This window comes from Nothobranchius furzeri, chromosome 14, assembly GCF_043380555.1.
Source record: "Nothobranchius furzeri strain GRZ-AD chromosome 14, NfurGRZ-RIMD1, whole genome shotgun sequence".
Classification (NCBI taxonomy): Eukaryota; Metazoa; Chordata; class Actinopteri; order Cyprinodontiformes; family Nothobranchiidae; genus Nothobranchius; species Nothobranchius furzeri.
This window is the reverse complement of record NC_091754.1, coordinates 20,862,767-20,887,345: the sequence shown is the minus strand read 5'-3', so window position 1 is coordinate 20,887,345 and position 24,579 is coordinate 20,862,767. Positions and strand designations below refer to the sequence as shown.

The 24,579-nt window shown below is 41.1% G+C and overlaps 3 protein-coding genes across 5 annotated transcripts in view; 1 reads left to right on the top strand and 2 right to left on the bottom strand.

The window, feature by feature from the left end:
* Positions 1 to 313: 313 nt before the first annotated feature.
* Positions 314 to 15,017, bottom strand: pdk1 (pyruvate dehydrogenase kinase, isozyme 1). 2 transcript variants are annotated; one of them, XM_054746927.2, is made up of 11 exons: positions 14,862 to 15,017; positions 4,559 to 4,700; positions 4,417 to 4,488; positions 4,146 to 4,330; positions 3,445 to 3,540; positions 3,298 to 3,375; positions 3,138 to 3,214; positions 2,964 to 3,062; positions 2,759 to 2,869; positions 1,227 to 1,340; positions 314 to 1,154 (listed from the first exon to the last, which is right to left on the bottom strand). In XM_054746927.2, exons 1-11 carry the CDS (start codon positions 14,944 to 14,946, stop codon positions 1,014 to 1,016), a joined length of 1,200 nt encoding a protein of 399 aa, XP_054602902.1. In that variant the 5' UTR covers positions 14,947 to 15,017; the 3' UTR covers positions 314 to 1,013. The 2 variants fall into 2 exon arrangements, with proteins under 2 accessions (XP_054602902.1, XP_015821972.1); XM_015966486.3 differs by lacking the exon at positions 14,862 to 15,017 and adding an exon at positions 7,238 to 7,575.
* On the top strand, positions 8,145 to 10,196 carry nup62l (nucleoporin 62 like). Its single transcript, XM_015966487.3, has 2 exons — positions 8,145 to 9,778; positions 9,859 to 10,196. Exons 1-2 carry the CDS (start codon positions 8,336 to 8,338, stop codon positions 10,015 to 10,017), a joined length of 1,602 nt encoding a protein of 533 aa, XP_015821973.1. The 5' UTR covers positions 8,145 to 8,335; the 3' UTR covers positions 10,018 to 10,196.
* Positions 15,018 to 15,518: 501 nt separating the features above from the next.
* The window catches only part of itga6a (integrin, alpha 6a), a 28,742-nt gene continuing 19,681 nt past the window's right edge, over positions 15,519 to 24,579 (bottom strand). The window contains exons 16-26 of one of the 2 annotated variants that reach the window (XM_015966489.3): positions 24,340 to 24,426; positions 24,182 to 24,261; positions 19,615 to 19,692; positions 19,417 to 19,519; positions 19,165 to 19,341; positions 18,996 to 19,088; positions 18,142 to 18,252; positions 17,966 to 18,064; positions 17,740 to 17,865; positions 16,774 to 16,900; positions 15,519 to 16,215 (exon numbers count right to left, since the gene is read on the bottom strand). In XM_015966489.3, coding sequence (XP_015821975.1) covers positions 16,793 to 16,900; positions 17,740 to 17,865; positions 17,966 to 18,064; positions 18,142 to 18,252; positions 18,996 to 19,088; positions 19,165 to 19,341; positions 19,417 to 19,519; positions 19,615 to 19,692; positions 24,182 to 24,261; positions 24,340 to 24,426 — 1,062 coding nt within the window. In that variant the 3' untranslated portion in view covers positions 15,519 to 16,215; positions 16,774 to 16,792. The remainder of the gene's footprint in view (positions 16,216 to 16,773; positions 16,901 to 17,739; positions 17,866 to 17,965; positions 18,065 to 18,141; positions 18,253 to 18,995; positions 19,089 to 19,164; positions 19,342 to 19,416; positions 19,520 to 19,614; positions 19,693 to 24,181; positions 24,262 to 24,339; positions 24,427 to 24,579) is intronic. The other variant, XM_015966488.3, reaches the window with a different exon arrangement.

Sequence of the window (24,579 nt, the reverse complement as noted above, 5' to 3'; positions counted from 1 at the left end):
AACCACGATGCACGGCGTTGACGCATCACGGGACTTTACGGCAGAAGGATGAGCCAATCACGAGGACTCGTTTGAGTCTGGAGCTGCTGAGGCCCAGCAGTGAAAACTCAACTCACACTCTTCCTCGGAATGGCTACATCGTCTGAACAGAATATGAAATGTTGGACCGCAAGAAAACTCTTAAAATCAGAAGTGATTCTTGGTACACAGTGTAAAAAAAATAAATCTCATTTTCACTTGTGGCTTTTTTCCCCCAACTTCATACAACAGGTGCAATTTTTTGCACAGATTTATCAGATGCAGAAAGAAAATGAAACATTTGATATATTTTATTCAAGCATTTCCTTTTGGAAACCTCTATTCCACTTGCATAGTTTTTTTTACCCCAAAAATCCAAATATTAGAACAATCTAAATAGATCTACTGAGTTAAGTGCTTACAGTGCAACAACAAACTAAGACTTGTTCAGTCCTAATGCCACCACACTGGGACCAGTTAGCATTACATTAGGAAGAAAAGCTCGGAAAAGTCAAGGATGTAACATGACAGTCTGGATTTTTGTTCCTTCTAGTTATCCAGTTGCTTTTGTAAAAAAAAATAAAAATACGACCACGTAACTATAATATAGTTTTTGACCACATCAAGCAACGTTTTAAATTTTTCCTTTTGCTTTTCAAAATAACGAAGCAGAAAAGAAACTTAGAATAAAAGTTGCACACTTGTAACATAAACTAGGATCTTGTAACACCTTAAAGATGTACAGTTGTGCAAATGGTCCTGAACTACCAGAATTTAGCCTTTTCTCATTACACCCAGTTTGTTCAGCCTGGACAAATTTAAACTAATATTGGTTGTTCAGCAGCTCACGGTGGTTGTTTTCTTAATGATTAGTTGAAAACTAATACAACATATGGCACTAAGTTTGTTCTGTGATCTTTTTTTAAAACACCAGTTAAATACTCATTCCTTAACGAGAAGGTTCCCTAAACGCCTCGTCAAGAAGCCTTTAGGCTTTAAAAACTACGAAACGTGGTCATGTCCTTGGGCTCTTTGCTCGGGACGCACCAGTCATCGGCCTCGTGGATGGTCTTGTAGTGCTTCCAGGCAGACTTGTTGTACACGGGGAGTCGCTCGATAGATTCTGTGGACAGTGCCTGAAATAAGCAAAAGAAAAAAGTTAAGTTTTCATCCTACAAGGAACTTCTAACATGGTGAAACTCTGTTACCCGTATGTAGATCACAGCATCAGTTCCATAACCCTCCAGAGAGTATAGCTTCAGATCCCCCTGAAAGTAACGAGCATACAGCCTAGAGATGGGCAGGCCGTGTCCATAACCAGCCTGGGAAAACACAAACCATGATTCAGCAGAATCTTATAGTCAGTCCTGGTGTAGGTTGGCTCAGCTACATTTAGTTTACTGAACAGATGTTTTCCCTCCATTTTTAGGGGTAGTTTTTATGTTTTTTGACCAAATAGGAAAACTGGACCAAAGATGAACACCCAAACAAAATAATTATCTCACTGAAGCCTCACACCACGTGCAGACTGAAATCCGTACAGCTTCCGGATGGACTACCATTTACACCGACTGGGAAGTTGCTTGCGAGTTCACACGAGAACAACTAACCTGAGTAAAGTTGCCCCCCCCACACACACACACACACACCTTGTTCAAATTTTGTGTCAAACATTTGTGCTGCAAATATTTTTGCACTGCTTTCATTGAAAAGATAAATAAAAGTTTCCAAAGGTTATCCTAGGTCAACCCCCTGCACCCAAGCTGTGCTGATTTGATGCCAATGGAGGGGTTAAAGGTGAATACAATTGCTAATGTAGTCTACGTGACCACTTTTCCCTGTCCTTCAGGTCACATATCAGTTCAGTCACTCGGTCAGCTTACTTTCATCTTAGGAATATTTATCGCCTGCTCTGTTCACTAAAAAATTTTTGATTGATTTGCTTAATAGGGGGGGGGGGGGGGACCTTTGAAAACCTTTACTAATATCTAAAATGAAAGTAGCACAAACAATGTTGCAGCATCAAAAATGCAGCACAAATGTTTGACACCAATTTTGTTAGATTTTGGGGGGGCAACCTCACTCAGCTATTGTGTAGAGAGGAGCTGGTAAACAAAAGCCACAGCCGTCTTCTCAAACTGATATCAAGGGCATTAATTACACAAGCCGACAGACAGTTGCAACAATGGTTTTATTTTTAAATAAACCAGATGCACCTTGCTGCCATACATCTCACTTTCTGTACGTTTCATGTAATTTCAACTTCTTGACGATCCGCAAGCAGCGTCCCAAAAAACAAATGGAAACCTTTCAGGACGATTCTGCAGCTCCGGATCGCAGTCCAATCAGAGCATGCACACCGGCTGAGGTGGGTTCAGATCCGTAGGTTTCCGCATGGATTCTAATTGTTTCAGACACCGCATGCAAATTGTCACAAAGTTAAAAACATAAGCCAGACAAAAACTGACATGTTTAACGAATGTGCATCAGTTTTCATTTAAAATAAAACCCGTGTTGCATTATTTTTGCCAGCTTCAGTTTTATGACGATGACACCAGTTAACAATAGTTCACATTTTTACAGGAATATTTTTGAATGTAACGTGTCAAATTTCTACAGGAACCGCAGTCGGTGTGAATGGCAGTGAGTCTGTTCGGTAACCAGACCGCATCCATCCCACCCTTGGTGGGAAACGGGCTTGGATCTGCAGTTCTTAAAAAAAAGAGGCCGGCAAACTGACCAGAGGAGCAGCCCGAGACCCGTCTGTGCTGGGCCGGGGAGCCGTGGAGTACGTGTAGGTGAACAGCCTGTCGATCTTACGAAGCGGTACACCACCGCCACGATCACACACCTAACAAAATCGGCAAAAATAGAACAATTTTATAACACGCAAACACAATTTCACATCCAAACATTCACAGGGTGGGAGTCCAATCTAGTTTCACCTTCACTGTCAAATCCTCGCTTCCCAGAGCGATCTGTGCATGAACGGGAGGACAATCCAATGCATCACCGTGCGTCTCCATGGTGGCCCGCATGGCATTCTGCAACAAAACGTTTCATTGAAAGGACACTTGCAGGAACTCTGCAAGAGGAGTTTTTAAAAAAGCAAAGCTCACCTTAAAAAGTTCAAACACCATGTGGTACAAATGAGACGGAACGTAAACTACAGTGACGGGCTTCCCCTCCTCTTTGGCTAGAGAAAAAAAAACAAAAAGAGGACTATTAATTATCAATCAACAAAGAATGAAAGATAAATCACTCAAACGTGGAAATTACCATTAAATTCCTCCAGTATCAGCTCCGGGGAATTCATGTAGTAACGATCACAAAGGTTCCTGGCATTCTCGTAGGCATCTAGAGGAAGTGGTTTGGTTTTATTCATGTTAAAGACTTTTTTATTAATAATAATAATAGTAATCTTACCTTTGATGACCTCGCTGACGCAACAATGTGGGTCGATGCTGCCGATCTGCTTGGGGTGTGCAGGATTCACTTCGACCTTCCCACCAAACAGTAGAGCTGCAAATAAGAATGTGAGGAGTCATTTGGAATTAAAATAATATACTTAATAGTATTAAAACTATATTTTATGTCAATTTTTGTTCAAAAAGCTTAGATTGATACATGAAAAAAAGCACATTTAGACCTTGTTTTGCATCGCTTTAAGACTCCATAATGAAATGCTGATTTATACTGATTCACGTCAACTTTTTGGTTTCCTCTGAGGGTTCTCTGGGTGGATTTTACTCACAGACTAAATAAATCTCCCTAGATTTTAACAAGCTGAAACCTGACCAGCTGTGCCATTCCCTCTCCATGTGGCACCTGCCCTACTAGTTCATCTACTCTATTTCTAGTTATTTGATTAACATGCTGATTATTTATTAGGAAAACAGTTACGGGCTCATGACAGATTCATATCTACACGTAAAATATTGATCAGAGAAGAGGGAAGGGCTAAACGTTTTAGTCGTCGTAAAGTGGAAGCAAATGCAACAATTCTCACGTCGGGGCAGAAAAGCTACAAGTTGTTCCAGGTTTAAACATTCGGGTGTTTGTTTTTAAGGCTGCAGACATTCAGGAAACATTGATCTGATGTCACAAAAATGAACAAACGTTCTCACTGTGCTGGTTGAGCAGCATCCTGATGGATATCCTGCTCATGTAGAAACGATCCAGGAAGTACTGAACGTTCTGGCTGACCACCGGGTCTGTGCCGTACGTCTCTTTGTATTCCACGACCCCCTGAGCCATGGTGGGGATCACGTCGTTGTGGCGATTTCTGACTTTTATCACAGCATCTGTGAAACTGATCAAAATTAAATAAGTTAGTGAAATGTTGGAAAATAACTTGCAATGATTTAAGAGTAATTCTACAAAGTTAACACAACTCACTCGCATGTGACTTTCTCATCGTCTGCGTTTTTGTCTTTGAACTCAAGAATCTCCTGAAAACTTTGCATGTACCTACACAGGAGTAGTGAGTCAGGGGTGCCTGTTTTAAACCTTTGCTGAGATAAAAGCAGATTCAGCATACCAGCTCTGGACCAGACCCACAGACGGCGTCCTCAGCAAGTTGTCGGGCAGCAAATTGATCTCCTTCATGATGTTGGCCAGCCTCACAGGTAACTCCTGTCGGAGGAAGGCAAAGGATGTTTTCTCACATGCGTTTTCTGAGCCTGAATGGAAAAAGAAACACAAGACAGCAATTTGGATTTCACTTCTAATTACACCTTGTTATGTGAGCCTGGATGGGTAAATAACCAACTTAAGATCTCAGTGACCCAGAAGGAAAACCTGCTCAGCATCACAGCAGGGGGTCCAACTACTTAATATAGCTGTATAATAGCAAAGATGAATTTACTGACAACATAGGGCTGGGCGATATGGCCTAAAATCACTATTACAATACATTGAGGAATTATTCTTTATAACAATGAATGGACAATAACTACATGAATGTGCAGAAACAAAAGTTGTCCACTAGATGGGGCTGTCACATTCATTTCTTGAGTCACGTTGTCATGTGGTCCAGCTTCTTAAAGGGACATGAACCTCGCCAAACATCTTTTTTGATTATCGAATTTATTGCCATGGAAAAATAAAATTCATATTGGTTAGTCAGAAATTTCAATAAGATACATTTTTATTTATCACCCAGCCCTATGACAACACATATCTAATTACACCAGAGATCTGATCATCCTGGGTTAGGGTCTATTGATGTCCTAATTATGAAGTTTTCCAACAAAAGGTACCATGCTAATGATGTTAACCGAGTAGGAATGTAAGAAAGTATCGATAATGTGAAATATCGCGATATTTTGTGTCATGACCCTTAATTGACATGTAAAAGCTGTATGCAAACATTTAATATATATTTTAGTGTGGTGCAATTCAAACTGACTGCTAGGTGGAAGGCAGAAGTTTATACTGCCTTTATTCTGATAGAATAAGGGATGTTTCTCAATGTCAATGTGCCGGGCCTCGCATGGCGATGTCTTACGAGGCCAGGCGTCCTAGATCAAAGAAAACAGTCAAATGGAACACTTACTTCACGTGACATGTATACTGGAAATTTGCCCCCAAAGTAGATGCTGGCTACTGAGCCGCCATCCTTTTGAAAATAACACGCTGCATTCTGGGAATTTTTTGACCAAGGCTAGGCTATTCAATTTTATTTATATAGCGCCAAATCTCAAGGCACTTCACATAATAAACATTCCAATCCAGGTCAGTTCATCCAATCAGAAAAAATGTTTCCTATATAAGGAAACCAGCAAATTGCATCAAGTTAGCAATCCTCATACTAAGCAAGCATATAGTGACAGTGGAGAGGAAAACTCCCTTTTAACAGGAAGAAACCTCCAGAGGATCCTGGCTCAGTATAAGCAGCCATCCACCACGACTCACTGGGGATCAAGAAGACAGAACACACACACACACACACACACACACACACCAAGCATGGTTGCATTGTGATTTCTTAGTAAATATTCTATTTGGTGAAAGATAAACGTTATTGTACTTATCCTAGTGAATCTATAATTAAATGGGTAAACTAGCAGTAGCACATCCAACGTCAAGGAAAGCAAAAAGTTATTATCAGGAGAGGGAGAATGTTTTAGTGGTTAGCAGCAGTGTGCTAGACGATGGCCCCATCCATGAGGCCACCACAGCTCAGCAGAACATCATTGTAGCTTCTTCTGGGGAGAAAAACACTTAGAGAAAAATTAAAGTTAATAGCTGAAATTGCAGAAAATAATACAGTTAAAGAGCAGATTGTAGAAGAAAGTAGTAGAGTGTGAAAAGTGGTCAGTGTATCCTCCACCAGTCTAAGCCTATAGCAGCATAACTACAGAGATAACTCAGGATAACCTAGCCTTTTTAGATGGAGGCATGTTGGAGGCAGGGCAAGGGAGAGCCGTCTTTACCGACTGTACACTCCACCTACCTCTACTCCCCCACTTGTCCAGATGTAGGCTAACATCAGATTTTAACCATAGGCCCTATCAAATAAAAATGTTTTAAGCCTAGTCTTAAAAGTAGACAAGGTGTCTGCCTCACGGACTAAAGCTGGGAGCTGGTTCCACAGGAGAGGAGCCTGATAACTAAAAGATCTGCCTCCTATCCTAATTTTAGATATTCTGGGAACCACCAGTAAAGAAGGCACCTCCCGTGTATTCTTGCTTAGCTAGCTAAACAGCTAACAAACGAAGAACAGACACCTCGGTAGCACATGATGATTGGAACACGCCTTGGCGGTACCTGATTACGTATCTCCTAGGCAACCGGGGCAGGACCAAGACATCAAGAAACACCGAAGAGTTTGAGATAAAACTGGGTGTTAATTGGCAAGTATCTAGCAATATAATATGTTGCTATACAGGAGAGACGATACGATATATTGAGATACTAAAAGGCTGACTATTTTTGCAATTTTTAAGTGAATTTAACTGGGAAAACTCAGACAATTCCAGTGTTTTCGCAAGATATCGGTCTGTCAGACTGAAGGAGGAAGAAACTGCTGCCACCTAGCTGTCAGTGTTTGATCTGCACCACACAAAAGAAATACAAGAAATGTTGGCATGTAAATTCTCAATAATAGATACTCTGCTTTTAAATATCGATTCTGTATCATAAACCGAAATGTTGTGATATTTCAGTGCATTGAATTATTTTTACATCCCTAGAGTGTTATATGAATACATCTCACCAAAATCCAGAAACTGCTTCATTGAAAGAGGGGAAGGAGAAAATCTGGAGTAATAATCGATATCCTTCCCTACTGACACGCTGTTCCTCAGAAACCTCAGAAGCCTCATGTTGACCGGGTTTACTAGTTATTCGGAGGAAGCAGGTGGCTTCCGAGCCACACTTAGTGTTATTTAACGACACTAGCTCGTTGAGCAAACCCAGCAGCTCGCAAACACGCTGTTAAATTTATTATTGTTCAGTTACGTTGCTAATTGATGCAGGTTCAGCATCCATAACTACGGCCGCGCTGCAATGTTTGTGTATCGTCCGGTGTGTACTTCAAGTGATCGCTGCTAAATCCACCGAAGCAGAAAAGTCAACAAGCTAATTCAAAGAGTTACTACAAAGTTCAAGAGGATTCATCGTTGTTGCCTGGCGTATACCGACACGAAGTTCTGTTGAAAGGCTGTATTTAAAATTATTGTCAATATTGACGGTAAATTGCGAAAATAAAGACGTATAAATGCACGATAATGTCCTAAATAATGTCTTTTATTCACGTGTGTATGAAAGAAGAAGAGTTGATAGTGCTCGTTATTCTGTAACTATCTTGCCTTTGCATACTCTTTGTAAAGGCCAAACTATATATTTTTCCGAATGTTTGTCTATCAGGCAGTCAAATGAGCCTATCATGTACCTCAAATCTAATCATAACTCTGATTGGATAAAACAGTTGCCAAATAAATTAATAGGCGGAATTATGTCCCTGCAGACAAAATTCAGGGCATACGAGAATGCCGCGTCTCGGGTGTCGTCACTTCCTTTAGGTGGCCAGATAATTGCCTGTTAAAGGAAATGTCGGTTCACAGGCCCACGTTTTTAGCAATGTGTTATTGATTTTGGCTCTATATTCCTCGGAAGGTAACGTTGATTAGCGTGTGATTTCATTCATTTCCTGCGTATCTGTGCAAAGTTACTTAAATAGACGCAGTGGGGATTTTAGGAACTTCAGTCGGAGGAGTTGGTCATAGCGACCCGCCAAAAGCCACAAGATTCGGCAAGGAAGTGGCCGTTTTAAACGACACGTAACGGCTGTGTTTAACTTCTTGTGAGGATAATGAGTGGCGGATTCAACTTCGGACAGAATGCAGGGTTCGCCTTTGGAGCGCAGAAGACCACTGCCGCTGCCCCCAACGCGGGTTTTACATTAACCAGCTCAGCAGCTCCGGGAGGGGGGTTCGCCTTTGGAAATGCCAACCAGACCAACCCCACCGCCTCTTTCAGCTTTGGCACCCCAGCCAAGAGTTCCGCAGGCGGCACGGGGTTGTCTTTTAGCACGCCTACTGCCTCGTTTGCTCTTGCTACCCCTCAGACAACACCGGCAGCAACAGGGTTGAGTCTGGGCTCTGCAGCAACTCCGGCTGCCGGGTCAGGGTTCACCTTAGGCAGCCTGCTAACCTCGCAGCCCCCAGCTGCTGCACCAGCAGTAGCAACAGTGGCACCAAGCGGGGGAGGATTCACCTTCGGTGCTCCCACACAAGTCCAGCCTCAGTCAGTGGTAGCACCCACAGCCACGACAGCAGCAAGTGGCATGTCCATTGGAGGGTTCAGTTTTGGTGCTCCCAAAGTCCAGGTGACCTCAGCTGCAGCCCCCACTGCTGCCACAGGAGCGGGATTCAGCTTTGGAACCCCTGCAACCACCGCCTCTGCAGCTCCAACCACCCAGGGTGGAGGTTTTAACTTTGGGATTAAACCTTCATCAACCCCAGCCCCTACAGCAACCACCCAGGTGGCTCCGACTCCAGGCCCTACTCTGTTTGCGACACCCATAACCACCACCGCCGCCACTACAGCAGCAGCTCCAGGATTCATGTTTGGTGCAGCTCCAATTTCGGCTCCACTTTCATCGGTGAGCACTGCAACCACCACAGCAGCTGGAGGGGGCTTATCCTTCCCACTCAAACCTCTGAGTTCAGCAACCACCACCTCTGCTCCGGCCTCCATCCTAACTGCAGCCGCCACCACAGGCACAGCTACGGGCTTCATACTGGGACTCAAAACTACATCCACCACAAGCACAACCACAACAGCCACAACAATCGGCACCACCACCACCACTGCTCCTCCTGTGATGACCTATGCCCAGCTGGAGAGCCTCATAAACAAGTGGAGTCTTGAGCTGGAGGACCAAGAAAGACATTTCTTACAGCAAGCGACTCAGGTGAATGCCTGGGACCGCATGCTGGTGGAGAACGGAGAGAAGATCACATCCCTGCACAAGGAGCTGGAGAAGGTGAAGCTGGACCAGAGGAGGCTGAACCAGGAGCTGGACTTCATCCTGTCCCAGCAGAAGGAGCTGGAGGACCTGCTGTGTCCGCTGGAGGAGTCCGTGAAGGAGCAGAGCGGAACCATCTACATGCAGAATGCCGATGAGGAGCGTGAGAGAACATACAAGCTCGCTGAGAACGTAGACGCACAGCTGAAGAGGATGTCTCAGGACCTGAAGGAGATAATTGAGCACCTGAACACATCCAGCGGCCCAGCTGACTCCAGTGACCCAGTAAGATCAGATCTAAGTCATCCTTAAACCTGTCATTATGATGTTTGCCTTTTTCATTCATCTCTTTCTCTCTGTTTTAGCTCCAGCAGATTTGTAAAATTCTCAACGCCCACATGGATTCGCTGCAGTGGATCGACCAGAACTCGGTTCTCCTGCAGAGAAGAGTGGAAGAAGTGTCTAAACTCTGCGACACCCAACGCAAGGAGCAGGAGAAGAGCTTTCGTTTAACCTTTGACTGATCTGTTGATGAGTTTAACTCTGCATAAACATTATGCTCTTTTGTTTGGATTTACTCATTTCACTTTCTGTTTTGGTTTTATTAAGATAAATATTTTCTCAATAGTTCTTTATAAAGTTAATTGATCATATTAAATGTTCTGGGTAGTGTGATTAAATAAAACAATTGCAGTGGATCTCATTCAGCCTGATGTGGTGTGTCATGACTCTAATTCTCACATCTAATCTGAAACATGAAAGATCTACCAGACTTTTTGAGTTGAAATAATCTAAATTACTTAATCATTTTAGAGCTTTAACTGTAATTTGTCTCAGTAATGATCTACAAGCTGCTTAATTCTACCTGAGCCCTAGATTAGATGTAAAAACACAAGGAGGCGGGTGCAAGAAATGATAAATGACCCGCACTTGTATAGCACCTCTCAGAGTAAGGACTCCAAAGCACTTTACACTACAGTGTATCATTCATCCATTCACACACTGATGGTGATGAGCTACGATGTAGCCACAGCTGCCCTGGGGCGCACTGACAAGCAGAAGCATTGGTTTTCTTAACAGCTCCAGATAAGGTAGTAGAACATGTTGGCCAACCTCACAGGTATGTTGCAAAACACTTTGAGATTTTCATTCTAATACAATGTTAAAAAATACAATTCACCATTTCTACAGTAAAAAATTCCCAGGAAATTAAACAGCCATGTCACAAATATAAAAATGGACTACAGTTTGTCCTAATTTGCAGAATCTGCTAAAAATAAGAGCTTCATTGTCATCCGCTGCTTCCCACCCAAAGCATCGAGATTGATTGTTCCATCATAGGCTGGTAATGTCTGCAGAATCCACGAATGGGGAAACATGAAAACAGTTATCCGTGCTCTGTAAACAATAAAAAATGTTAAGTCTTGCAGGGAATTTACACTTGTTATGCTTTTTTTATTTTTTAGCATCAGAACAAACAAAAGCATCTGAAGAGTTTGAAATGCATTAAAATCAGACAGTTTCTGTACAAAGACTTCATCACTAAACTGTTTCAATGGAATTAAAAATTGTCTTTCGTCATACAATATCAGGGGCGGTTCTAGACCAAGTTTTCCAGGGGGGCCACAGTGGGGCCAGTATTTTTTCATGGGGGCGCAAGAAAAAAAAGGGAAAAATTAGGGCAATATCAAAATTCTTTTTTGTCTCTGCCATATGACTAATTTTGTGCTTGTGCACAATTTTACCAAAGGAAATTCCTAGTACTGTGAAACTACTCACTTTTTTGTTCTCTTCTTTTTAATTTCTATCTTTACTATATTTTGGGGATCAAATTTATCAAAAATTTTCCTTTACTGTTTTCATCTATGATCTTTTACAGCTGTATTTTATTAAAATAAGATTCAAATAAATTCATAATAAAAGGCAATGAACAAGTAATCTATTACAGCGAATGCAGTAATGGTTTACTTGTGAAAGTAAAACTGGCATGTCTTTATGGTACTCAGATAACAATTCTGAATGCTTCACCGCAACATGAGACTTGAGTAAAAAAATAATTCTAGTTGATTGTTATAGTTTGTGACTTTATTTGAAGATTACATGTACTGTACATATGAAAAACAAACATTCAAACAAATTAAATATGTGCACAATACAATTTCTTAGTGCAGTGCTTTTTGTAGTCAAACACACACACACACACACACACACACACACACACACACACACACACACACACACACACACACACACACACACACACACACACACACACACACACACACACACACACACACACACACACACACACACACACACACAGAACAGCATTATATAAAGCTGTAACAAAAGTACTTTGCATGTACTGAACCCCCCCACCCACCCCCCTCAGTTGCTTTTTTCCGTAAATCCACACGGTGAGTCAAACACACTTCCTGCACTACTTGGTGAGCTAAAATGTCTGCATGCATGACAATAAGTAGAGTCCATAGCAACAGAATATTTAACCCAAGGATGACTTTCATACCAGCTTGGCTGAAAGCTGCGTCTTCTGTCTCCTATTAATGTCACTGGAAATGTCCTCAAATGATGCTGAGTAGGTGGGCCACCCTTACACTTGCTGATATCGGAAAGAAAATAAATGTTAGCATGAGGATAAAAGTCATAATTAGTTAATTCAGTCTTATTTTATCTATTTATTAAATATAAACAACAGAAATTTTGGTCCAGAGTCAGCATGCTTCAAATGTATTTTACACACAATAAGAGCTGCAATCACAGAGGGGTTGTTCAACACCCACAAACCTGACGGTAGTGTACACGGTGCACATGACAGAAGATGTCCCTCATTTTCTCCTCACTCTCTCCCTCACAGCCTACATCTTCCTCCTCCTCACTCTCAGGGTGGACAGCCTCTGACCTCTCTGGTTCCTCTCCAACCAACTCCTCCTTCTCTCCTTCATCCTGCTTCTCAGCTCCCTCATGACTTTCATCCTCTCTCTGTCTACGCTGTTCTTTACTAACAGCGGTAAAAAAGGACAAAATGTCCCTTTTTCTTGTCATGGCCGCTGATGCTTCCAGTCAGTGCTGCGAGAAAGTCATAGATAAATGAATACTGTGATCCAATCTCAACGTGTCTTAAGGCTTAAAATGCAGCAACTTTATTTTTATTTTACAGTTAATGTTACAAAGGAACAACACGTCAGTATTAACTGTGGATAGACTCAGTTAGGAACTTAAAAGTAAATGACAGAAACGCGCAACTACGATCAAAACACTGATGTCAGGAAAATAAACTGTAAATGTACTGTAAGGTGGCTGCTGTCAGGTAAAGGATTTAGATTTTCATAAACCAGATGTGGACCATCTTCATGAATACCCGTGTCTAGGTAAGTGTCATCATTCCTGTGTTCCAGTTGGACGGTTCCTGGAGAGGATTTGAAGAACCAAAGCAGCAGATTTAGAGGGAACGAGTAAAACAACTTTCATCCTGATAAAAATATGTAGCTAAACTGTTGGATTAGACAGTGACCTTTCCAGAAGTAAGCTCCTGGTGATCCAAACACTAATTAATGGTCGTCTTTAGTGAAAGTGGCTGCAAGGCCCTTCTGGCAGGATCCCAAATCATGGCTGTGCTCCATTCCACAGAGCTTCCAGTTAACTCCAATCTCAGCTCAAAATGGGTTTATGGTCAAGTTCTGGTTGAGGATGTAACAGCGCCCAGGAATGGTGTGGACCTCCAATGGAGAGTTTACCTGAATGTGCTTCTGGTAGCAATGAGCACACGTCTGAAATGAAATAAGTCTATTGTCTTCAAATCTAACGATTCATAAAATTGGGATAAAAAAGGTAAAAGTGTTGCAGTTAACCAATATCTTTCCTCCAGAACCCTGACTCTGCACCGTCACGCCCATCCACTGGTCTTCTTTACTCTCATGGGCTTTGTCCTCTTAGAGAAGCAGCAACAAAGAACAAATAAACATAAACTGTTATTTAGGCTGACAGGCTAGAGGTAGCTTGATGAGCAGGTGGTTTCTCACCTTCATTATCAAACTCAACTCGCTCACAGTCACTGGAATGGTCGAGTTCACATTTATAAAGGCCTCCCGTGATTTTGGATGCTTGTTTGTTTAATGCTCGGGCTCTGGGGGAACCAATCAGCAACCTGAGGAAAAAGTCTGACAATAACCACATTTTTCCCCATGAAGCAAGGGGGTAGCAGACTCGGCACTCTCTTACACTGTTAGAATCCAGTTGGAGGAAGATATGGAGAAGCAGCACTTTGGATAAATTTCACATTTTCACACAAGTAAAAGTATGAAAAAGCACAAAAACAATTAAAAAGCAAACCAAAAACAAGTTTTACAAAAGCTAGTTCTGCAAAACAAAGCTAGAGGTTGGTCAGATGTGCCGTGTTCCCACTGCAGGATCATAACCTCGGTGTTTTTGGAACATTTTTTACACCTGTCTCATTAGTTCGTTCAGTCCAACACACACACACACACACACACACACACACACACACACACACACACACACACACACACACACACACACACACACACACACACACACACAATTTAGGGCTGCCAGTTTCCCTTTAATGCATGTATTTGACCTGTAGCAGAGGACTGGAGTACCGGGATAAAACCCACACATGCATAAGGAGAACATGCAAACTCCACGCAGAAACGTCGCTCACCACATATGAACCACAACCTTCTCACTGTGAGGCAACAGCACTACCAACTGCACCATCGTGCACACTCTTCCTCATTTTTTTTAATCAAACTCTTAGTTTTTCTAGAATGTGTTCATTTCACACATTTTAACATTTGAAGCAAGTTTCCTTGATGCTCAAGATACAAAATAATTTATCTGAGCTTTGATGTTTATTGAAGCTTGGGAACAAGGTTTGTTCATTAATCTTGTGAAATAAGCTGTGAAAAAAAAGCAACTCTTTCATTTCATCCCCAAAACCTTCTATTAAAAATGAATGAGGTCAGATCACAAGATGTGGCTGAAATGCAGAAATACAATCCACTATAGGCGAAAGGTCACCATCCTCCATGTTTTTGATGATTATTTTGCTCCAACACATCTGGATTGAGACGAGTGGGTGATTAACAGGCTACTTAGCTTTGAAGGCAATTTACTCATTTGAGTCAGGTGTGTGAAAGCAGACAGACATGCAGAATTTGGTTTAATTGATCCATGAAAAAGTTGCTTCATCTGCAAATGTGTAGACATTTTGCAAGAGTCCATGAATCTAAATATGTCTAGAGCTAACGTCTGAATGAAGGTTTAAATTAATCTAGGAGGAAAAAACTGTCTGACTGAAAGGCAGTGAAGACGTGTGGACACTCACATGACTTCATCCGGTTCGACTTGTTGGTGCAGGGTGAGAGAAAACCCAAACCGAGAGCCCGGCTCCCCGTCTTTCCTGATGACATGAGAGGTGTCCAGATTACATCCAAGCGCTACGGTCAGCAGGTGCATAAAGTAAAAGTAGGACCTGAAAAGTAGACGATTCCTCCTGCTGCAGCATCTCAGCTCGTCCACAAGAACGCAAAAGTCTAGATCTGCTGCTCCTCTGCCCTCAATCACTATGAATATGAATAAGAGTCAGACCCACAACCACTGGGTCTCTGCAGCTGCTCCACAGCGCCCCCTCTGCATTTCAAAAGGAACTACTGGGGACCTAATTAGAAACAATTACAATTTATAAATCAACCTAATGAAGTTTGTGGTAGCCTTATATTCTCTCAATTTTTGTTAAAATACAGGGACTTAATTTTTTATTAGACTCCATTTCAATTTAATGATTGACAGAGCATGATGGCATCCATCTTTGCACCGACATTTATGTTAAGTATCTAAAGTTTAGCTTTTTTTTCATGATCTGTTTCACATATGTCATCTGAAAATAATTCATTCCAAGAATAATCCTTACAGCTGGAGCGTTCTGGTCATTATTCTGTAAACACTTCAATTAAAACAATGAAGCACTCGAGGCGTTTTTTTCTCGGCAAATTTTTATTTCTGCATGTTCTCTTTGGATTCCTTACATGGAACAAAAAGAGTTGCCTCAGTGAGGCTCTACAGTCCAGTGGGTGCTACATGAACATCACAACAAAAATAACATAAATTATGGGTTTGTAAATCATTAAGACCAAATATTGTACCAAAACGACATTTCAAAGGGGAAAGTATTAAAACCAGGAATGACTTACTGGTTGATATGCATGTTGCATTTAAGCTGTACCTTCCCTGCATAGTTTTATGTTTAAAAAAGACAAAACTACTCCAGAAACTAACTCAGAACTTTGGTCGAACTAGTTCTTGCATATCAAAAATAAATACAAAATGTGCAGAGGTATTTAAATATGTACAACACTTGAAAAAAAACAACAACAACAACATCTATACAGAGTATAAATTCAAGGTTTTGACACAATCAAGTCCAGGAAAACATATTTACACAGAGAACACTTTTTTGCAAAGCAGAAATTTAAATTCAGTGCATTTGTGGCACAACATGTTTCTCGTGTAAACGTTCACGAGTAACTTTCATTATCAATCCACGTCGTCATCCACTGCTTCTTATCAAACGCGTCCAGTTTGATCTCTCCATCATTTTGCTGAGGAGTTTCTTTTTTTATCCTCACAGCGTGGTAGCGAGGGACGCTGTCGTCCTTTTTGGAGCGCCTGAAGAATCCACACTGAACGGGGGGACAGATTAAAACAGCTTTAGGAAAATGAGCAGCACCGATGCGCTTTGTAAACAATAAAAACAGAAAGTTGAGCATGCTTTGCTGATTTTTGTGCTTCAGACAGCCGAGCAGCAGAAGAGATGACAGGGAAAAAAAGCATCTGCAGGAAAGAGTCGTTGCACAAAATGCAATTTTCATCAAATCTTTGCACCAAAACTCAGACACAGTTTGCACAGACTGAATCACTCAATTTCTATGACAAAAAAAATCCAAAGCTGAATTTTACCGTCTCAGGCTCAAAATAAGTTTTGATAAAAGGACGAACAACTACGTCCTTCAGGCGTACTTCTGAGTTTTAAAATGCTCATGAAATACGTAGGTGGAGTAACCAGGTAGGTAGGTTTTCACGTTGCAAGTCTTCAACGCCTGCCTCCAGAGGGTTAAATCTCCTTCAGCTCTGTGCAACATGTGTCTGCTGAAAAGTTTCAGCATTCAATCAGCAGGCTTGGCTGGAAAGGTGAGCTCATTAGCAGCTGCAGCAACAATCAAACATCATGCCGACTTTACCCAAATCAGAGAGAATAAATCAGGCCTCGTCAGAGAGCTTGTCTTTGTCAGAGGGCTGAACGTGGACCTCTGCCTTGTGATACGCAGCATTGTATTGATCTTTAATCGCTCTCTTGAAGAAACCACACTGAAGGAGAGCAGAGGAATACATTTACTTTGCTTCTGGAGCCCTTTTCATACAATCTCCATCTGTTTTGTCCTGTTTTAGTTTATTATAGAATCTTATTAAATGTTTTTTTAATTAGAAACAAAGGATTTTGAAAGTAAAACTGTTGCCACAATGCAGGTTCGTACAGATATTTGAACATTTGGTTTGAAAACATAATTACAAAAAGAGTTCATACATTTAGATCTACCAATATGCATTTTGTCAAAGCCAATCTTTGTTGTTTTTAGTGTTTGATCTGCTACGGATTTATTATAACTTCTAGTTTTACATGAGAGTAATTGTTTTTGTTTCTTTTTGTTAAAAAGGTTCAAAACAAATGACTGCCTTTGACATTTTCCAACAAGATATAATGAATATTCAGGAACTCCAACGCTTTAATTTTCTAAATTTAAATTCATGAAACCCCCCAAAATACAGAAAATAAAGAAAAAAACAAAACTAGCACATGTCTGATGTACATACGTCTAAAAGCTCTGTACTTTGTATGAACGCTGCCATCTGGTGGTGAACTTAAGCACAACAAGTATTAATTAATAAACTATATTCACATAACATTTGCACCATTTCTAATTTGTTGTTAAATAACATTATATTTTTCAGTAAACTGTTTTGATAAAACTATTTTTACAATCAGACATTTTACACAGAATTAAAACAATTTCAAATTAAAAGTCTGGCCAAATTTCACAATAAGTCTTTAGATTAAAATTAAGATTTTAAGTTTTTGGACAACTTTTATGTTGCCATGTTTGTAAAGACAATAAGACAATAATTTGCTGCCATCAAGGGTTCTTTACCTTCCACAACAGAAACACCATCAGAGCCAAAATGGAGATCCCGGCGAGAACCGCTACCAGTATGATCCACCAGGGAACTCCACCATACTGAGCTACTGAGCTGTCTGGGGACACATCCACCTTCACCTGCATTTAACATCAAAACAGGGAAGCCAGGTGAGTCCAGGTGATACCGATCAGGACTGTTAGTGGTTATTATTTTTATTTTAAACGATAAACTACAAACAATTGTGTTGGGAGTTCCCAGGATAACGTTCTGAGCTTGGTTGTGAAGCTTGAGAGAAGCCTTCACAGCTAAACGAACAGTCGGGAAAGAAGCAAACTCCTGTAGGAAAATAAAAGCGTTTAATGGTTGATCAGAAGGTCGAGCATCAAGGTTCAGAGACGATAAACCCAGTTTACCTCTATGAAGGTGGAGTTCCACAGGCGAGAGCTCAGCTCAACCTCTGTACCATCAAGCCCCTGCAGGGGGCACTCCAGCACCACACACCCAGTTTTCAGAGTTTCACAGGACTACAACAGGAAGTAGAACAAACCATTAATGCATCACATCCACATCTACAACTCAGAATAACACAAAGGCCGTGTTCAAGATGAGCCAGTTCTGCGCAGATTCGATCACCGGTGATCGGCGCACAGTGCTTGCCGGTTAGATTTGTGTCCAACTTGACGCCGATTTGCTCTGACGTCATGCCTACGTAGGCAACGATAACCTCGTGAGATCAAGGCGGCCGCAGATTTTGGAGCAAGGCGCTGTAGTTGCTCTCCACCGGCTGCAAAACCTAGGGCATGACGGGAAACGCCTGGCTCTCACCTGATCTAAGTTCTGATTGGTTCACATTTTGATCCAAACATCTGGTTGTTGAATGCAAAATGTTAGTTGGTGGCATGTATTCTGTAAATCATGTAACGCTGATGATGACAACTATATCAGCCATAAAGAGGAATGTGGTTTGTGTTCTTTTGTCACGTTTCCTATGAGCACACTAAACCTACAGCCGATAACCTTTACTTACTATTACAGTCAGGTCTCCATATACAATATATGATATCCACAAGCACGTGAGAATGTGTTTCGGTTGCTAACAGGCACCAGAATTAAAATAAATAATTAAACAAGTATGAACTCTAACGAGATATCTTGATCCGTCGTCACCCGCGAGCTACACATGTAGCACTCCCCCTGCTGCGTCCGTCTGCTCTCGTCTGCTTTCCAGGCGAGGCGCTGCTCAACTCGAACAAGGCCAAAAACTCACCAAAACTTTATCTCTTCCTGTGAGAAAGGACAACTTGGCCCCGGATTTGCTTCCTTCTGTGACAGTTTCTCGTTTTGCCCGGGGCACCTTAGACTGAAAAGTCCCTTTTTAATTATTCAAACACAGCAGAAAGCCAAATATATGAAAGTTAATGATTTAAAACTCCAACCTGAGTGAGCTTCAGAGAGTTGATCTCAGATTCAGGGGAGCAGACGACCTTCTCAGGTCCACGAGACGTGACCTTCACCAGGTAGAGAAGCCACTTTCCATCTTTATTTGATTTCGGCCAATGAATGAGCAGAGAGGCACGAACAGACGGATGCAAAGACGTCCACAAGTTGTTAATCTAAAGGCAAAAAGTCATATTTTATAACTCCTGAAATGTTACTTAGAGCCGATGAGAGGAAGTGACTGAGCTCACCCTGAAAGTGAAATGAATCAGACTCCCAATCTCTTCTTCTGTCTTCATTGCACTCTCTCCTTTCACAACACCTCCAAAGGAAACCTGGTTGGGTTTAGCTTCACTGGAAAAAATGTGAGAAATGTCCACGTCATGTGAGCTCGTCTAGGTTATATGAATATTATGCACAGGTCAGAAAATCTGCAGCACTGTACTTACCCACTCACTGACAACGGGATTTCAATGATCACTTTGCTCCTCACCTTCACTGGGAAAAGGTCGCTTTGGTCGCTGGTCCTAAAGCACAGAAATGCAGATTTCTAATTTCTATTTTTGTGACAGTCTCATTAATAAAAATGTATGAGATCAGAAAAGAACAATTTTACTGACAAATCAGCTTGGTAGAGCATATTTTAGTTCTCATATTTTATCAAAGCATGAGCTGACCTTAACTTTAAGTCTTGACTTAAAAACAAAACTATTAAATTATAAAAGATTGACATTGAGATATAATGTTAGATATTATTATCTTACATTATTATTACTTTAATAGTGAACACATTTTCCCTTTGTTTTATCATTTCTAATATTATATCAATTTTTTCACCATATTAATAAAAAGATTGCGTGTATCAGTTCTACCACAAGAGCTGCCATCCACGCAAAATAAAATTAGAGTGACATCGCGTTACAACACGGCTTTATTGTTCAAACATTTCATGTTCTTACACAACACATATTTATCACATTTGTACAAAATAATTATAATATTGTACAAAACTGACACACATGTTTAGTGTTAAAATGTAAAGAGTGAGTAACATGCTGATAACCTGTATAGATGAGTGTCTTAGCAGTGCTGTACACGTGTTTAGTCATTATTTTGGCAGTATAGTGCCACTTACTTTAAATTTAATATTTCAGCCTAAAACCATAATTATATCTCCATCTTCAGGGTACAACTGATTCAGAATCAGCCGCAGCTGATTGCTGTAGCTCTTGCAGGGTGACGTCAGTGCAGTACAACGTGGCGGCACTACACTGGACTCCTGCTGAGTCTCGCCGCACTTCCACCTGACAGCAGTGTCTGTCACCTCAGTGACTTGGAGTTTCCCATGGAGTCTCACACCTGCAGCTCATCTCCTCAGGAAGCCTAATCAGCACTCCTGGGATCTACCAAGTCCCAAGGGAGGGGAGATTCATGTTTATGCTTGTGTTTAATTTAATGTAGATGTTTTCTGTTATGGATAGGAAGTTTGTAATTATGATTTAGTTATTTGAGTTACCTAAATTGATTAGACTGGTTAGTTTGTGTGTGAGGATGTGTGTGTTAATTGTATATTAATTGTTCCCCTCTTGTATGTAGAGTGGTCTGATCAGCCACTTTTAAAGTTGAACCTGGTGTGTCTGAAATGTCTTTTGTTTTTCTGGATAGAGTGTCTTGTGCTGTGATTGGGTTAAAGTTCCTGTTAACTTTGAAGCTGCTCCAAACTAAAATGGAGTTTTGAGTCTCATGAGCAGTGCTTCTCTGGCTGGTTTGTGCCAGTCCCTGACAGACACTTTGGAGCTCGGAGCCGCTCCCCTCAAGAAAAACATCCTCCTCCCCTTTTCGCTAATGACAAAGGTAAACAGGAAATCCTTCTTCGTGCAGTCAGTTTCTGTATCTGTTCTTCTCCCGAGGGACACGTCTGCTATTTCTGTGTGCTTGTGTGCACGCTCGAGTTGTTAACGACTCTGTTTTCCAATTGAGAAACTCAGAGAGTGCACGCGGGGGGGTTGAGAGGGGTGCTGCCAATCATTGCCTCAGTGCTGCTCTCTCAATCCTCCAGGCAACACCTTTTTTCCAGGTATTTTGCAAACAGGAAGTCTGGTTGAAATAAGACCTAGTCCACACGTAGCCGTTTTTTTTTTAAAAACGAATATCCGCCCCTCCAAAAACTTGCATCCACACCACCTCGTTTAAAAAAGAAACTCTGTCCACACGTACCCGGATAAATACGTTGTTAAGGACATGCCAGACCTGTAGGCGGCAGTACTTCCCCCGTTCTTAACCTCGTCCTTCGTCTGTGGTCTTCCGCAAGGAGCAGTTATTCCGCTTGCAAAAACAAACAAGCAAAAAGCGCTTGGACAATTGATAAAGCGAGCGCAGCTCTGAGGGCATCCATGCTGTCGGCTAGTGTAAACACAGGTCGCACACGTGATGTCAGCATTTTTTTGTCGCGGAAAGTGACGTTGCGGACCTTAAAACTCCGGTTTTGTCTGTCCACACGCAGACACCCAAACCGGAGAAAACGCAGATCTTCACTTTGGCCGGAGTTTTTAAAAAGATCCGTTTTCGTGTGAAAAAACTCAGTTTTCGTGTGGATGACAGGCCAAAACGTAGAAAAATATCTACGTTTTGGCAGATCCCCGGCTACGTGTGGACAGGGCCCAAGTCTCCACCCATGCCTTGACTCCCACTGTAAACATTTAAGTGTGTAATGTCCAGCAATGGTCAGTTTTTAGGTACTGTTTAACCATTCAACATCTGGTCATAAAGGAGGTACAAGACTGTATGCGTTACCCTTTAAATCAGCCTGCCTCCATCCCACCAGCTGGAACTCAGAGCTTGCAGCTCTGACATAGATAACGAAATCATAACAATAAACATTCTCTCCTCACAGAGAACCCTTCTCATCTAAGTCTCTTTGCTCACAGAAGATAGAAGACACAACTAATAAAGTTAAATAATCATTAAATGAACATTTGTTTATTGCTACTTATAATAATTATAAAATAATGAAATATTTCATTAATCTTTGCTCAATGAAATATGTTTTAGCATGTTTACTTGACAAGGTCATAACCATTTTGCACACACACAAGAACAAGTAAGGTAAAGTTAAATCCCATGACACATAAATAACCTTTATCCCAGTTCAGAGCCTCCGGCCAAAGAAGGCGTGTGTTTCTGAGGTTGTCTTGGTAATATCCCTCAAACTTGTCAACCTCTGGTTGGCTACACAATCATAACATGAGATCCTTAAAACTGGATCACTCTGGGTGATTCAGGAGTTCTAGAGAAAGCTTCAGACCAGCCACCTGAAGCAAAACCCTCTTTAACCATCAAAGCTTTTGACACATCATCAAAATCTTTTTGAACCTGCGAAGCTGATACAACAAAACAGTTCCAGCAGAACAAGCTGATTTATCCAATTCCTTAAGAGTTATTCCAGAGACGCAAACTAGTTCCAACTGTCGTTACCTGGAGATGTCTCTGCACTGACCTGGTCGTAATGCAGTTAATCTACGGACTCCGGTACCTGGGGTCACCGAACAACCTCCCCCCGACCCCCGACATCTCTGATCCGAAAAGGGCGTCTCCACTTGGGTACATGGAACACAGTGAGATTGCATCTGATGTGGTTTTTGATAATAATCAACTTCATAGCTTAACGCAAACCAAATTATTTTACATCCAGAACGCAGCTCTCAGCGATACGGAAGTTCTGACTAACATCGCATCCACACGTAGGTTCATATGTCACATCTAGTTCCATCCATCACAGTAAATGCTTAGTGAATTTGTCATGTTTTAATTGTTGGTAAAACAAATTCTTACTTTTATAAACCTGACTGTTTCTGAATCAAAACGAAGTGTGTACAATTCCTTAACAAAGAAATAATCCTAGAATCTTCTGATTAAAGCACAATAAAGACCAGGCAGGGTGATAGTTTATATTTAGATAGAGTGTCACAGCTTATTGGTCATAAGCAGAGGTAATATATCTATTGAGCTCTTAAAGCACTCAATTCAGCAAACCCTACAAGTGACTGTGTAATTTCCCTGGCAACTGGGGGCAGTACATACCTAAATCATTGCAAACAAGCAGTATTTTTGTGTTGGAGTAAGACCTTACCAACGGATGGCCATTAGGGTCAAAAATCCCTGGTTGTGCAACCTCCAGCTAAATGACAATCACATCAGACTCCCTTTCATCGCTGGCAACGAGTGGAGAGGTAAATGTGTAAAACAACATTTATTAATGGTGAAAGTTTTGTAACCAGTCAGTAAATGCATTTTGTTCTCATGGGCTACCATAGAAGGATATGGCGTCGCCCATAGACAGAAGCCCAATCCCAATACTAGCACTGCGCCCTGCGGTCTTCAGCAAAGTGCACTTGGAGAAAGTGCACAGTAAGGCTTTGAGTGCGTGGTACACAAGTGAACAAATAATTGCCGAATTGAGACTGGGAGCATTGCGTCATCGATCGCAACGCATGCCGGGATTCTGATCACTGTGAAATAAACTTTTTAAAAAACTTTCAAACAAACAAACAATTATTTGAAATCTTTTTACATTTGTTGCTGCTTTGTCTAAAAGTTTTAGAGCATCAATTAGTCCTCCTAAAATGAACAACTTTCATTAGAAAATACATATTTTCAGAAAAGGAACTTGAGCCTTTTCTCCTGCCTTAGACCTGTTCCCACATATTTTAGAACTGATTTTTGTGGTTAGATGTTATGAAACTGCCAATACGTTTCAACAACTGGGTGTCATTCAATTCATTTTCAACATGTCAAAGGATATTTCCATAGTTTAATGGTAAAAACTACACATTGTCTCTTTAAAGAGCAATAAAATGATCATGTTATACCGAGATATCGGCCTCATTTTATTTTGTGTGGGTGGCAGCTTTATGTTTCCGTACATTCCTTAAGAAAAATAATGTTAAAGAACCTTCATGTAACCAATCAGACAACAAACTTAAAAATGTGTTTTTTTGTAACCTACAAATGACTTACGTCTGGAGCTGCAGGTTAATTTCAAACTCATTGGTGTTGAGATTTATGCCCAAAGTGCTCAGGATGATGTAAAAGGCAATCTAAAATAAAAGAAAGAACATCCGTTAAACCTGAGTGAAAACAGGAAAGTGTTTAAATAAAATAATAAAATAAAACACCTTTGAGTTCCTCTTGAAAGGATTTCCCAGCTCACACTCTGCCTGAGAACCATTCTGATTGGACTCACAGATGATCTGCTTGTTTCCCTGTGAAGAAAGTTTTGTTTCTGTCATTTTTTTAAGTCTGAGTCAATAACATATTGTCTAAAATATATCTGTGTAAAGCTAAAGTTTACAGGCTCATATAGTTTACATAATCATGCCTCTTATTCGTTTAAAAACGAACATTTTTGTCTTGTT

What these genes read in the sequence shown, in the direction of transcription:
- pdk1 (XM_015966486.3), bottom strand. Translation starts at nt 7,346, where the DNA reads ATGAGGCTTCTGAGGTTTCTGAGGAACAGCGTGTCAGTAGGGAAGGAT. An exon ending in GAAGCAGTTTCTGGATTTTG is followed by an intron (nt 4,701 to 7,237) that starts GTGAGATGTATT and finishes TTTTCCATTCAG; the next exon opens with GCTCAGAAAACGCATGTGAG. An exon ending in GATGCTGCTCAACCAGCACA is followed by an intron (nt 3,541 to 4,145) that starts GTGAGAACGTTT and finishes TCTTATTTGCAG; the next exon opens with CTCTACTGTTTGGTGGGAAG.
- nup62l (XM_015966487.3), top strand. Translation starts at nt 8,336, where the DNA reads ATGAGTGGCGGATTCAACTTCGGACAGAATGCAGGGTTCGCCTTTGGA. An exon ending in CAGCTGACTCCAGTGACCCA is followed by an intron (nt 9,779 to 9,858) that starts GTAAGATCAGAT and finishes TCTCTGTTTTAG; the next exon opens with CTCCAGCAGATTTGTAAAAT.